Source organism: Oryzias melastigma, linkage group LG22 (assembly GCF_002922805.2).
Source record: "Oryzias melastigma strain HK-1 linkage group LG22, ASM292280v2, whole genome shotgun sequence".
NCBI lineage: Eukaryota > Metazoa > Chordata > Actinopteri > Beloniformes > Adrianichthyidae > Oryzias > Oryzias melastigma.
In genome coordinates this window covers 23,797,241-23,809,835 of record NC_050533.1, presented here as the reverse complement: position 1 = coordinate 23,809,835, position 12,595 = coordinate 23,797,241, and the positions used below count along the sequence as shown (strand labels likewise).

The 12,595-nt window shown below is 40.0% G+C and overlaps 1 protein-coding gene across 5 annotated transcripts in view; it reads left to right on the top strand.

Annotated features, from left to right (window-relative positions):
• LOC112151794 (neuronal PAS domain-containing protein 3) overlaps positions 1-12,595 on the top strand; it is a 263,302-nt gene that overhangs the window by 229,248 nt on the left and 21,459 nt on the right. For all 5 annotated transcript variants that reach the window (XM_024280899.2, XM_024281058.2, XM_024280981.2 and 2 more), the window contains 2 exons: positions 11,468-11,586; positions 11,875-12,068. In XM_024280899.2, coding sequence (XP_024136667.1) covers positions 11,468-11,586; positions 11,875-12,068 — 313 coding nt within the window. The remainder of the gene's footprint in view (positions 1-11,467; positions 11,587-11,874; positions 12,069-12,595) is intronic.

The following is a 12,595-nucleotide window of genomic DNA, read 5'->3' as shown; positions in this document are numbered from 1 at the left end:
CTACAAACAACTAGAGTGTGTGTTAAGGGCCAACATCACCTTTTCATCACACGTGCGAGTAACTTACATTAGCCCAACCAATACTTTGTGATACACCTACCACACAAACAACAATGCTATGTTCCATTTTTGTCCCTTAACCAGAGGTCTGCAACCTTTGGCTCCAGATCCACATGTGTCTCTTTTATCTCTCCATGGTGGATCCTTGGCCAAACATAAAATAAGTCATGGAGACTGCTGACCCAGACATGTCGACCGTCAGAGTCAGCAGCTCCTGCTAATGGCTGTCTAACCAAAACTAACTAAAGAAAACAAATAAACAAAGCCTGCAAACTAAGACTACCAAGATCCAAACTAAAATAACAAAACCCAGCAGAGTAAGACTGCTGAGGACAAAGAGAGGAAAAAGAACAAAAAAATAAATAAATAAATGGAAAAGAAAATAGTTTTTTTATAGTAAGGATTACTTGATTATCATTTATTTAATTTAGATTAGTTAAATGTATGAATTGATGTCTGAGGTTCACATAGATGATAAACTATGTAGGTTTTTACATCCTGTTGACCTGAAGACGTCTTGTTTGCTCAACTCTACCTCCAGAATGAACAGATTTTATATGCAAAGCAAAACTTTGGTAAAAAGTTTGATCTTTTATGAGTTAAAAAAGCACATATTATCTTATTCTGCACAGCATTGGTGAATAGCTGCACTGAGATGATCCTGTTTGGCACAGATCATCTTTTATTTTGAAAATAAGTTTTAAAAAATCACATTTTGAGAGGTTATTTTTGTATTTTTGCTTTTGTTGTGCCAAGAAATAGACACGATTCATATTAATTTTTAAAAAAAAGAAGGTCATGAATGCAAATCCAAATGTCTTAAAGTCTAAAGACTATGCGTCTCCTTCTAGATTTTGAATCAGTTGAAAACAAGCCCAAATGGCTCTTTTATTGTTAAAGGTTGCATCCCTGCCTTTACCCATTAGCCCCCTCCACAGCTAACGAGCTGATCTACCGAGCTCTACCGAGATGGAGGGTTGGGCATCTTGAGACTGGAGGAGCTCGTGCAGCGGATAGAAGCTAGATGGGTATATCGACTGTCCCGGTCAACTGATCCGTGGACTAGACATGCAACAGTGAGGGCTAATCCTCCACCTGAACGGCAACGGAGATGGGCAGTGGTGGGAGGGGCCATTGATGAAGCTTCCACACTGGGAGCCAAAACGGATCTCACCGAGGGGGATCCTCCAGGCTGGTCCTGGGACTGGAGGAGGGACGGAATTCTCGCTTGGAGGCCTCTGCTGGTCCAGGATTTGGGCGTGGACCAGTTCTGTGGTGCAATTCATGGCTCAGGAGCCCTTCGGAGGCGGGATTTAGGGAGCGTCACTGTATTGCAGGGCTGGCGCTGTGATCTGTGACATAGCCCAGGGAGTTCCTTGATAGAGGAAGGAACAAGGTTGGGGCAACCTGCAGATGCTCCTGCACAAGGATGGAGTCCTGTTCACACATCCTGGTACAGGGAAGCAGAGTCCACCGACACAACAAAATCTGTGACCTTCTTGCTGTCGAGGCAGAGCGGCCCGACTGGACGACGGAGAGGGAGTTACACCTGAGGATGCCCTCAGAATACCCATCCTTCTCTGCCAGAAGGGCGACCATGGTCTGATTCTGGACGTCACATTAAGATATGAAATCGCACCGGATACCCTACAAGAAGCTGCAGTGGAGAAGGTGGCTTACTATGGTCCGATTGCGTCTCAGATGGTTGGACCATGCCATGTGAGGGTCATGGGATTCCCGGTGAGAACCCGGGGTAAATGCCCTCGCGCAGCAACCTGTTCCTCGCTGAACTCAGAGTGGCTGTTGCTCGCAGGGCGCAATTCTCCCGGTTGGTGAGCTGGAGGGCCCTTCTGGACTCTCAGGATGAGGGACTTTCTGCGAGAGCTGACCCGGTGAGAGTTTTCAGCCTGAAAATGGGGGGGCAGCCGGGGGTCTCGTAATGATTACAACATTGTGGACACTCAGTGGCACCAGACGGACAGGTAAACCCGGAACGTCTCAGAACAAGCCCACAGTACCCGTATGGTGCATGTTAGTGCTGGGCAGAGCGATCCAAAAATATTTATACCATCGATCTCAAGTTGGTATTGCACATGTGTCGAACTCCAAGCCTCGAGGGCCAGTGTCCTACGTGTTTTCCAACCAACCTGCAATTGAAGCTCCTTATTGGCTAAACACTCCTAATCCAGGTAATCAACAGCAGATAAGGCAGGATTTCAGGAAAACCAGCAGGATGTCGGCCCTCGAGGCCTGGGGTTTGACACCCCTGTGGTATTGTATAGGATCGATACCAGCTCGCAGATATCGATATTTCCACTTTTTTTAGAAACTTTTCTGTAACTGCAAAAAGGACCCAGCGGAGTCGCTGCCTCACCACTCCCACAGATCTCACATTGCATGCATGCAGGCGGCACACATTTCTCACCCTGTTTCCACTCTATTTAAATGCTGAGTTGCTTTTGACCAGTTACTTTTCACCTGTTTTTACTTGTCTATTTCAAGGCTAAGAAAGTTACAAATTATTTATATTTCTACCAGTTGTTTTTTTTAGTCGTCAAACATTTTTGATTTATTTTTATAGCACATTTACTTTTTTCTTTTGGTTTGTAGACTATTTGCATTCACTTATTTTATTTAGTTACAAGAAGTTTTTATTTTAATAAACTATTTCCCATTTAATTGAAAATATTATCCTAAATTTAAAAAGCAGAAACTTACAAAAAACGTTCATGGTAATTAAAAACAATGAAGATTTTAAGGTTCATGTCACATTCACTCCATTTACAAAAATATTGATATTGGTATCGATATCGGTGATATTGATCGGTATCAGATCGGCAATACTCAGGATCAGGATCGCCCAGCTCTAGTGCATGTGACTAAGACTTAAAACACACTTTGTTTTACAATATTTTTCGATTGAAACAAAACATGTTAAGAAAATGAAAAGTGGATTGAAGGAACGGCTGTCCTTTCCTGTGATTGGAGGTCACTGTCACCTTGCGTTACCTGTCTTTGTTTGCTTGGTGTTCTTAGCTCGTTAGCTAGTTATCATCTGGTCACAATGGGCCCTGAACCAGGCCGTGTTATTAGACTGTCTGACAATGAACCCCGTCCCACTGAGGCCCGGCGCACACGTGCCGAGAAATCCTCAGCTCCGGGTATTGTCCAAAGATCAGAGGCGTAGGTGAGATGTTCTTTTTAATTAATCATTTGTCCTTCAAACAAGGGAAAGTTTTGCTGCCACAGATAATTAAGTCCCACAGTTGGGCTGTGGTGGAGCCGGCAGACACCTGCGGCCTTTGTGCCGCTAATCTTTGTCTTGTAGAAGCTGCGTCCCTGAAGACGCCGCGGTAACGCGAGCTGAACGAGCAGAATGAGAAAACACCTCTGAGTCCCCGCGTGCTTTCCATCCTCCTCTGTCTTCATCTTGTTCCTTTCATTCTCTTCATTTCACTCCAGTGCTCCTCTCCTCTTCTTCCTCCTGACTCTCTGTGTCTGCATGCAGACATTGTTCAGATGTAAAAGAGCAGACTCGCATGAAAGACGGCGACATGAAGGAGGTCCAGGATCTGCTTTGCTGAGCACTACAACTTTGACAGCGATGATAGAGGAAACGTGCGAGTTTATCAAGAACAAAGAAAGCTTAACAAGCAAAGACGACTCAAACTCTTCCACTAAATATTAGCGTGATAACCTACGCCTCTTTGTGGTGACCAACATTACATCACATTTGGTATTGATACAAAAATCACATTTTAACTAACATATCGACCAGGATTCTCAAACTCATTGTACCTTTGGGCCACTGAAGGCGGAGTCTGGCTGTGACTGGGCCGTATGGGGTTCTATTTGTGCCAAGAATGTCTTTGTATCCACTCTCTATATCTTTGGTCCATTTGGTCTATTGGTCTAAGTTTATTGAATATTTGTTTGGAGCAGAACATTAACTTGGTATGAAAGAATTTGTGATCATTTCAGTATTATATATACTGTATTTACTGAAGTATAAGTCGCATTTTTTTCAGAGTTTAGCCAGGGGTGCGACTTATCCGACTTTTTTTTGTTTTTTCTTTTTTTTTAGGCATCAAAAGGGTTATATATTTGTTATTTTCCCATTAAACACTGGTAGTCTTTTAGCTGTTGTTTCCTCTAACAACTTTCCAAGTATTTGCAACTGACAGCAGCAGAAGAAGTGTCGTAAAAAAAAAAAAAAAAGAAAGGGAATCTGATTGTTTTCCTCTTAAACTTTAATATTTTTCTTATACAGTTCAACAGATTAGTATTCTTGTATTTCTTTCTTTTTTTTCTTTTTTTACTTACGCTGGGATTGGTGGATTTGTTCTGAAACAATCAGACTTTTCTCCAAAAGTGCAACTTATGTATGTTTTTCTTCTTCTTGATTAGACATTTATACTCTGGAAAATACGGTAATAGTTTATTTGTACTGAATCTTAACTGTTAGTAGGAAAACAGACAGTTTAATTTAAGGGGCAAAAAGAAAACATACTTGGTCTTAAAATACCTTTAATTCATTGTATTGAGAAAAGAAAATCAGGATAAATCTAAATTGTTCCTTTAAAACTGCGAATTGTTACATCCCTATCTCACACTTATCTCTTTTTTACTTAAAATGATCTTCTTTTACTCCTTATATCTTTGTCGTTTTTACTTTACGTTCAGACCTTTTTACCTTTTACACCTGTCTTTTTTATTTTACACTCCAACCTTTACCTTCTACACCAGGGCTCCCCAAACTTTGTCTTGTGAGAGCCACACATTGACTGTATATATGAGGGCCACATCACTGTTTTCTTCTATGATGGGGGCCGGGGTCGGTTTGCAGATTAACAGAAAAAGTGTAAAAATCACAGCCCAAACATAACATTTATGGTTTTCCAGAAAGCCACACATAGCCAAATTTAAAATAATTAATTTCTGTCATTTTCATAGAAAAAAATAAAACTTAAAAATTAAACCAATAAATGTTCAATCCTCTCCCGTCATATTCAGACTGCAGAAGGATGGAACAAAAAGTCACGTTCTACGAGGGTCTCGTGTGAGAAAAAAAGAAAAAGATTCGTCTCTGATAGTGTTCTGGGGGCCTGGCCAAATGTGGAGGAGGGCCGGATCCGGCCCGTGGGCCGTAGGTTCTACACCTTTGTCTTTTTGCCTTTTATTCCTATCTTTTACTTACACTTCTGTCTTTTTTACTTAACATTCTCGTCTTTTACCTTTCTTTTATTTTATCATTTCGTCTTTCACTTTATATCCCCACATTTTACCTCCCATATTTCAGTTTTTTTACCTTGTCATTCTCACATTTTATCTCTACACTTCTATCTTTTTTTACTTAACATGTTCTTTTTTCTACCTTATACACTAATGTATTTTTTACTTTACATCCCCTCATTTTCCCGTCCTCGCCTGTGTTTTTTACCTGTACATTCCCACCTTTACCTTCTCCACTTCTGTCTTTTTTCTCCTCCCTCTCCTTCGTCTCCATTCTTTGCTTTTTAGTCTCCATCTCAGCTTTTTGTTTCATGTCTCCTTGCTGCTTGCAGATATCATTTCCCTTCACCCCTCGCTTTCTCTTCATCCACTTCCCCCTCGATGCCCCCTCCCTTAATCAGCAGCCCTCCCTTCTTCAAGGACTTTTATATTATAAAGGATGAATTTGCATATTAATTCATTTCTTTCAATGTTTCAGATTAGACGTTGTCAACATGTATCAGCAGTGATCAAACCGTTTTATCCGCCAGAGACCCGGGCGCGCAGGAGTGTGCACGTGCCTGTGTGGGCGAGTTTGTGTGTTTGTGCGTGTGTGTTTAAACCTCCCCCCCTGTAAAAAAGCAGGCAGGAACCAAAAGTTGTGTAAATGAGGCAGAAATGTGTGTTTCACACTTTAACGCCAATGTCTGTGATTTCAAAGAGAAAATGTGCAGATAAATGGAGCAGATTGTTTTGAAAATTTGCAGGCAGTTTCTCTGGCAGATTTTCATGGTTGAATCTGACATATTTTAGGGGGGAACGAAAAAAAAACACGTTATAGTTGTCCTGCTTTGTGCCTTGGATCTTTGGTTTGGCTTTTACACGTTAGCTGTGGTTCCTTCTACGATCCCGCCCCTTTCACCTTGAGTCTGTCTACAGAATCATTTGTTTCTTTGTTTGAGGAGAAGTTTTAAAGTTGTCAGTGTCTTTGTGTTTGGTCTGGTTGTTCCAGTTTAGTTATTTCCTAATATGTTGATTCTAAGGTGTATTCACACCACGGCGGAGGGTTTCAATGTTAAGTCAATGTTACAGACGCAAATTGAGGCGATCTGAAATCCCGTGACGCGGTTTGAGAGGTGAGGCGATATTGGGAGGTTGCAGACAAAATGTAAATACAGTGAGGGAAAAAACTATTTGAACCCCAGCTGATTTTGTAAGTTCGCCCACTAAAACAGAAATGATCAGTCTATAACTTTAATGGTAGGTTCATCTGAACAGTGAGAGACAACAATGACAAAAAAAATCCAGAAAAATGCGTTTTAAAAAAAGTTATAAATTAATTTGCATTTCCATGAAGGAAATAAATATTTGATCCCCAATCCGTCAGCAAGATCTCTGGCTCCCAGGTGGGTCTTATACAGGTAACAAGCTGACCTCGTGGAGTTTCAATGATAATGAGAACGGTGAGGAATCAGCCCAGAACCACTCGGGAGGAACTTGTCAATGATCTCAAGGCAGCTGGGACCATAGTCACCACAAAAACGGTTGGTAACACACTACACTGTGAAGGACTGAAATCCTGCTGTGCCTGCAAGGTCCCCCTGCTCAAGAAAGTCCATCTACAGGCCCGTTTGAAGTTTGTCACTGAACACCTGACTGATTCAGAGAAAGACTGGCTGAAAGTGTTGTGGTCAGATGAGACCAAAAGTGAGCTCTTTGGCATCAACTCAACTCGCCGTGTTTGGAGGAGGAGGAATGCTGTCTATGACTCCTAAAACACCATCCCCACCGTCAAATATGGAGGTGGAAACATTATGCTTTGGGGGTGTTTTTCTGCCAAGGGGACAGGACAATTGCACCGCATCAAAGGGAGGATGGATGGGGCCATGTATCGTCAAGTGCTGGGTGAGAACCTCCTTCCCTCAGTCAGGGTATTGAAAATGGGTCGTGGTTGGGTATTCCAGCATGACAATGATCCAAAAATCACGGCCAAGCTAACCAAAGATTGGCTCAAGAAGAAGCACATTAAGGTCATGGAGTGGCCTAGTCAGTCTCCAGACCTTAATCCCATAGAAAATCTGTGGAGGGAGCTGAAGGTTCCAGTTGCCAAACATCAGCCATGAAACATTAATGACTTGGAGATGATCTGCAAAGAGGAGTGGGCCAAAATCCCCCCTGAGATGTGTGCAAACCTTGTGGCTAACTACAAGAAATGGCTGACCTCTGTGATTTCCAACAAAGGTTTTGCCACCAAGTACTGAAGCACGTTTTTCAAAGGGATCAAATACTTATTTCCTTCATGGAAATGCAAATTAATTTATAACTTTTTTTGAAACGCATTTTTCTGGATTTTTTTTGTCATTGTTGTCTCTCACTGTTCAGATGAACCTACCATTAAAGTTATAGACTGATCATTTCTTTTTTAGTGGGCAAACTTACAAAATCAGCTGGGGTTCAAATAGTTTTTTTCCCTCACTGTATCTGAAGTTTGACAGGTCACTGCGTCACATCTGCCAATCAGGAACTCGGCTTTGGGCATGTGACATTTTCAGTGACTCGATCAGCGTTTGTGTCCTGAACCTCCATCTATTCCTTAACTGGCTGGAGCCGCGGGGTTGCAGAGCTCATCCGACCACTTTGGGGCGAAGGCGGAACACCGTCTGGACAGATCGGTGGGTTTCACTCCCGCGGCGGAGCTCACTCGCTCGATATGCTGGCAGACAGAGACACGCTGCGGGGTGCGGAGGCTGTGCTCGAGCATCATACAGACATTAATAAAAGGAATAAGGTCTCCTAATTTTATTTTTCCCCCTCGGGTTAATAAAAGACCACATGTGTCAAAGTCAAGGCCCGGGGGCCGGATCCGGCCCTCCAAGTAATTTTATTCGGCCCTCCAGATCATTTTATTTCATTGTTATTAATGACCTGATGTTATCTTGCGCTTATTCTTAACTTATGGAGAGTAAAATATTGAAAGTTATTTAAGGTTTAAGTTGATTTATTCTGGAATAATATTCAAGCCTTTTTAGTATTCATAATTATATTAAAAAGTTATGGTTTTAAAGTTTTAAAAATTGTCATTCTGCCTACTTTTTGGACTATTTTGCCATTTACTACGATTTTTATAGGTTATTTTGGAATTTAGCTAATATTTCAGCTACATGCTAGCTGTTTTGGCCAACCTACGTTTTTCTTTAGTTTTTTAGGCTGTTTTGGCATTTAGCTAATATTTTAGCTCGCTATCAGCTTCAGCAACAAATAAAAAAGCAAAACTCTGTTAAGAAGAAAAACAATATTTCAGATAATTAAAGTAATTTCCAGGATTTAAAATTGCATTAGTTCAACAGGAAATTAAAAAGGTCGTTACTATGGTACATTAGTGATTGGATGAAGATGTTTGCCCATCATTTTAACCAACAATGATTAGACTTGATACTGGAAATACTCCATACTAATCATAAAACATGTAGTAGTATGCAGACATTAAAGGTGCATTTGAAAACAACCAATCAGTGATGTCCCATAATACTGATCTTTGCTGATTTTTTTACTGTGTTTCGTTTTTTAACCATCAATTCTAATTTCTGGAAATGACTTTTGATTTTCAAAACATTAAACTTTTATTTTATCTATTTTTTTGTAATTGTTTTCTGGTTTCTGGAATTTTGTTTTAAATCTCAAAAATGTTTATTTTATTTTTAGCTTTTATTAATTGCTTTTCTTTTCTAATTGTCTTCAGTGTCTTTTGGGTTTATGTGATTGTCACTTCAGGGCCACCGTACCCAAAGGACTGTTTGTGTATTGTTTGTTATTTTGTGTGTTTTGGGGTGTTTCCACACAGTGTGGTGACTCTTTGTTATTAAATGAATTGGACCCGTTCCTGACCTCTGTTGTTTTCCTCCCTGCTCCGGGTTGTCTCCTGTCAGTCCATCCATAACATGAATCTATTTCATAATGACCTTTTCAAAGGAAATGACTTTGTCTGCCAGTCTGTGAAAGTGAAAGTGGCGGATCTTTTGGCGTGGACTCGTATTCCTCGGACCTCCACTCTTTACTGTTAAAGGTGAGGATCGAACCATGAGGGGCGGCAGGTTGGATCTGATCTGTTCCAGGAGACTGAATAGACAGTCCATCAGCAGAGGCTTTTTCAGCTGTTCCTGAAACATTTGTGAGGTAAAAGGTGAATGGGTTTCAAATGTGAAATAAAATGTGCTAATATGAAGCAGAAAAAGATATTTGAGGTCAATAAGACCTTTATCTTTGAATCTAGGTTTGGGCTGAGCGTCAGCAGTCGGCTCTAAGAAAAGCAGATGAGAATAGAAGAGGAGCCGTGAAAACTTTCTTCGTCTTCTCGAGCAGCAGCTGGCAGGCGGCATTTCACACTTTGACCCAATTACTGAAAAGTCATAAAGCTTTTCTGAAAATGGATCAAATTTGGTTTAGAAAGCTACAGCTGGAAGGACTGCTCTTCAAATAACTTTGATTTCTTTATGTTTTTGGGAAAGTGGATTAAAAATGTTTTTTATCCTCTGAGACCGAAGGCTGAAGGCATTTTTGGGGTGTGGAGCAATAATGGATCACATGATGAAAAAGTTGTCTGGGAGGAAGAGGACGTGAATGCAGACGGGGGTTCTGTGGTTGGTCCATGTTGGAATAAAATATGTAAAGAATGTTGGGGTGGAAGGGTCCCACTCTTCACTCTTCACATTTAACTTCTCCACAGATGTTCATGTCCTTCTCCAGAGCTGGAGTCTCAGGTTCATCCTGTTCTGCTTCTCTGATCTGGAGGACCTCAACCTGCCAGCTGGATTTAGAGGCTGAACATTTCTGCACAAATATAATCTTAGCTGTATCGATGTCTTCACCTCACCTGAGTTTCAAACACGTTCCCCTGCCACTTATTTATACTTTACATCAGAGGTGTCAAACTCAATCACACAAGGGGAAAAATCCAAAACACATTTTAGGTCGACCGAATAAGATAAACATTTATTGAACACTCTAAAACTACATTTTTTAAACTTCAAAACTGTAACTTTAACATGATGACATGATGATAACATTATATACTAGATATAAAGCACCTTCGAAAATGCAAATGTGAAGGATTTGAGCTGAATTTGGCCGCTGAAGATGCTGAAATCGATAACTTAAAACACTGAAGCTGACAGCCAGCTAAAATATTATCTAAATACAAAATTAGCCTAAAAAACTAAAATAAAAAACCTAAGGTTTGCCAAAACAGCTAGCATGTAGCTGAAATATTAGCTAGGCTCCAATCTAAACTAAAAAATGCCAAAATAGTCAAAAAAGTTAGCATAATGCCAATTTTTAAAACTTTAAAACTAGAACTTTTTAATATAATTATGAATAATAAAAAGGCAGGAATATTATTCCAGAATAAATCAACTTAAACCTTAAATAACTTTAATATTTTACTCCCCATAAAAATATATTAATAGCTAAACTTCAAAATAGCCTAAACATTTTTGAAAAAGCATAAATTATCCAAACCAGCAAGCGTGTAAAGATTAGCCTAACTCCTAAACAGGCTAAAAAAAAAAAAAACCTAAAAATAAAAGCCTAAATTAGCCCAAACAGCTAGCATGTTGCTGAAATATGAGATAAACTCCAAAATCAGCCTAAATAACTTTGAAAAAAAAACTTACATCACCCAAAACATCTAGCATCTAAATATTAGCCTAACTCAAAAACAGGCTACAAAACTTTAAAAACAAAAAGCCTAAATTGGCCAAAACAGCTAGCATGTAGCTGAAAGATTAGCTAAGCTCCAATCTAAACTAAAAAATGCCAAAATAATCCAAAAAGTTAACATAATGCCAATTTTTGAAACTTTAAAAGCATAACTTTTTAACATAATTATGAATAATAAAAAGACAGGAATATTATTCCAGAATAAATCAACTTAAACCTTAAATAACTTTAATATTTTACTCTCCATAAAAATATATTTTGTCAAAGTTATACAAGTTATAAATGAGGACAAGATAACATCGGGCCATTAATAACAATAAAATAAAATGATCTGGAGGGCCGGATCCGGCCCCCGGACCTTGACTTTGACACACGAGCTCTACATGAACTAACTTGCTGTTCTCCATCGGATTGTATTTTTTTGTAAACATAGTTCTGGTGTCAGAAAACATCAAATGTGTGTTTGTGTGTTGTCTTCCAGTGGAGTCCAGCAGTCCCAGCCTTCTGGCTCCAGATAACTCCTTGGAAAGATCCTTTTTCATCCGAATGAAGTCCACTCTCACAAAGAGAGGCGTGCACATCAAATCCTCAGGATATAAGGTGAGACGAATGCACCCTAAGACCGCTCCAATGACAGACGTGACGGGTCTCTGTGCACAGATCCAACAGGATCACTATTTTAAAAGTTATTGCTCACCAGGTACTAGCAGTAGTGTGTACACGGGTGAGTTTGTGGTGGCGACGAGATTTTGACTCAAAGCTGAAGTAAGAAAGGATTCTGAAAACGTTCTGGTCATTACAGTCCAGGACTGATGCAGGACAGAATATTAAACAAACATTTGAAACGTGCCTGAATTTGCTCCACATCTCACCTTGGTCTCCCTGCAGGTGATCCACATCACGGGCCGTCTGCGGATCCGGATGGCTCTGACGCACAGCCGCTCGGTGCCCAATCAGATCATGGGGATGGTGGTGGTGGCTCACGCTCTGCCGCCGCCCACCATCAACGAGGTCCGCATCGACTGTCAGATGTTTGTGACCAGAGTCAACATGGACCTGAAGATTGTCTACTGTGAAAACAGGTGGATGACTCTGAGTGAGACGTCTTCGTACACACCATCATTCATTCATTTATTCATGGACAGACTAGAGCCGACTGTCCCTGAGAGAAAAAATGAGTGCTCTATTTGTGAATGCTGACAGATGTGGTCTCTAAACACAATGAAGAAGTTTGATTAAACTGAAAGAAATGTCCGTCATTTGTTAAACTGTTAGGCTACCTGGTCGGTGCTAAAATATCAGAGGAAGTTGAGCTGAAACAAAAAGTGGAAAAAAAGATCCTTATCAAAAATAAACTTTTAATAATCAGCTAAAATGTTTAGATAAATGATAATTTGGCTGAATGCATTTTAAAATTACACTTAAAAATGTTAATTTTGCTAATATCTGTATTGAAACTCATTATAACAATTCTTTTAAAGACCCACTGATGAAAATTGTATTTTTGGCGTTTTTAACATGTTCTTGTGATGAAGGACATTTAGAAAGAAAATTAAGATTAAAATTGCATTTCTGAGTATTTATTTATTCTAATTGTTGTGAATCAGGA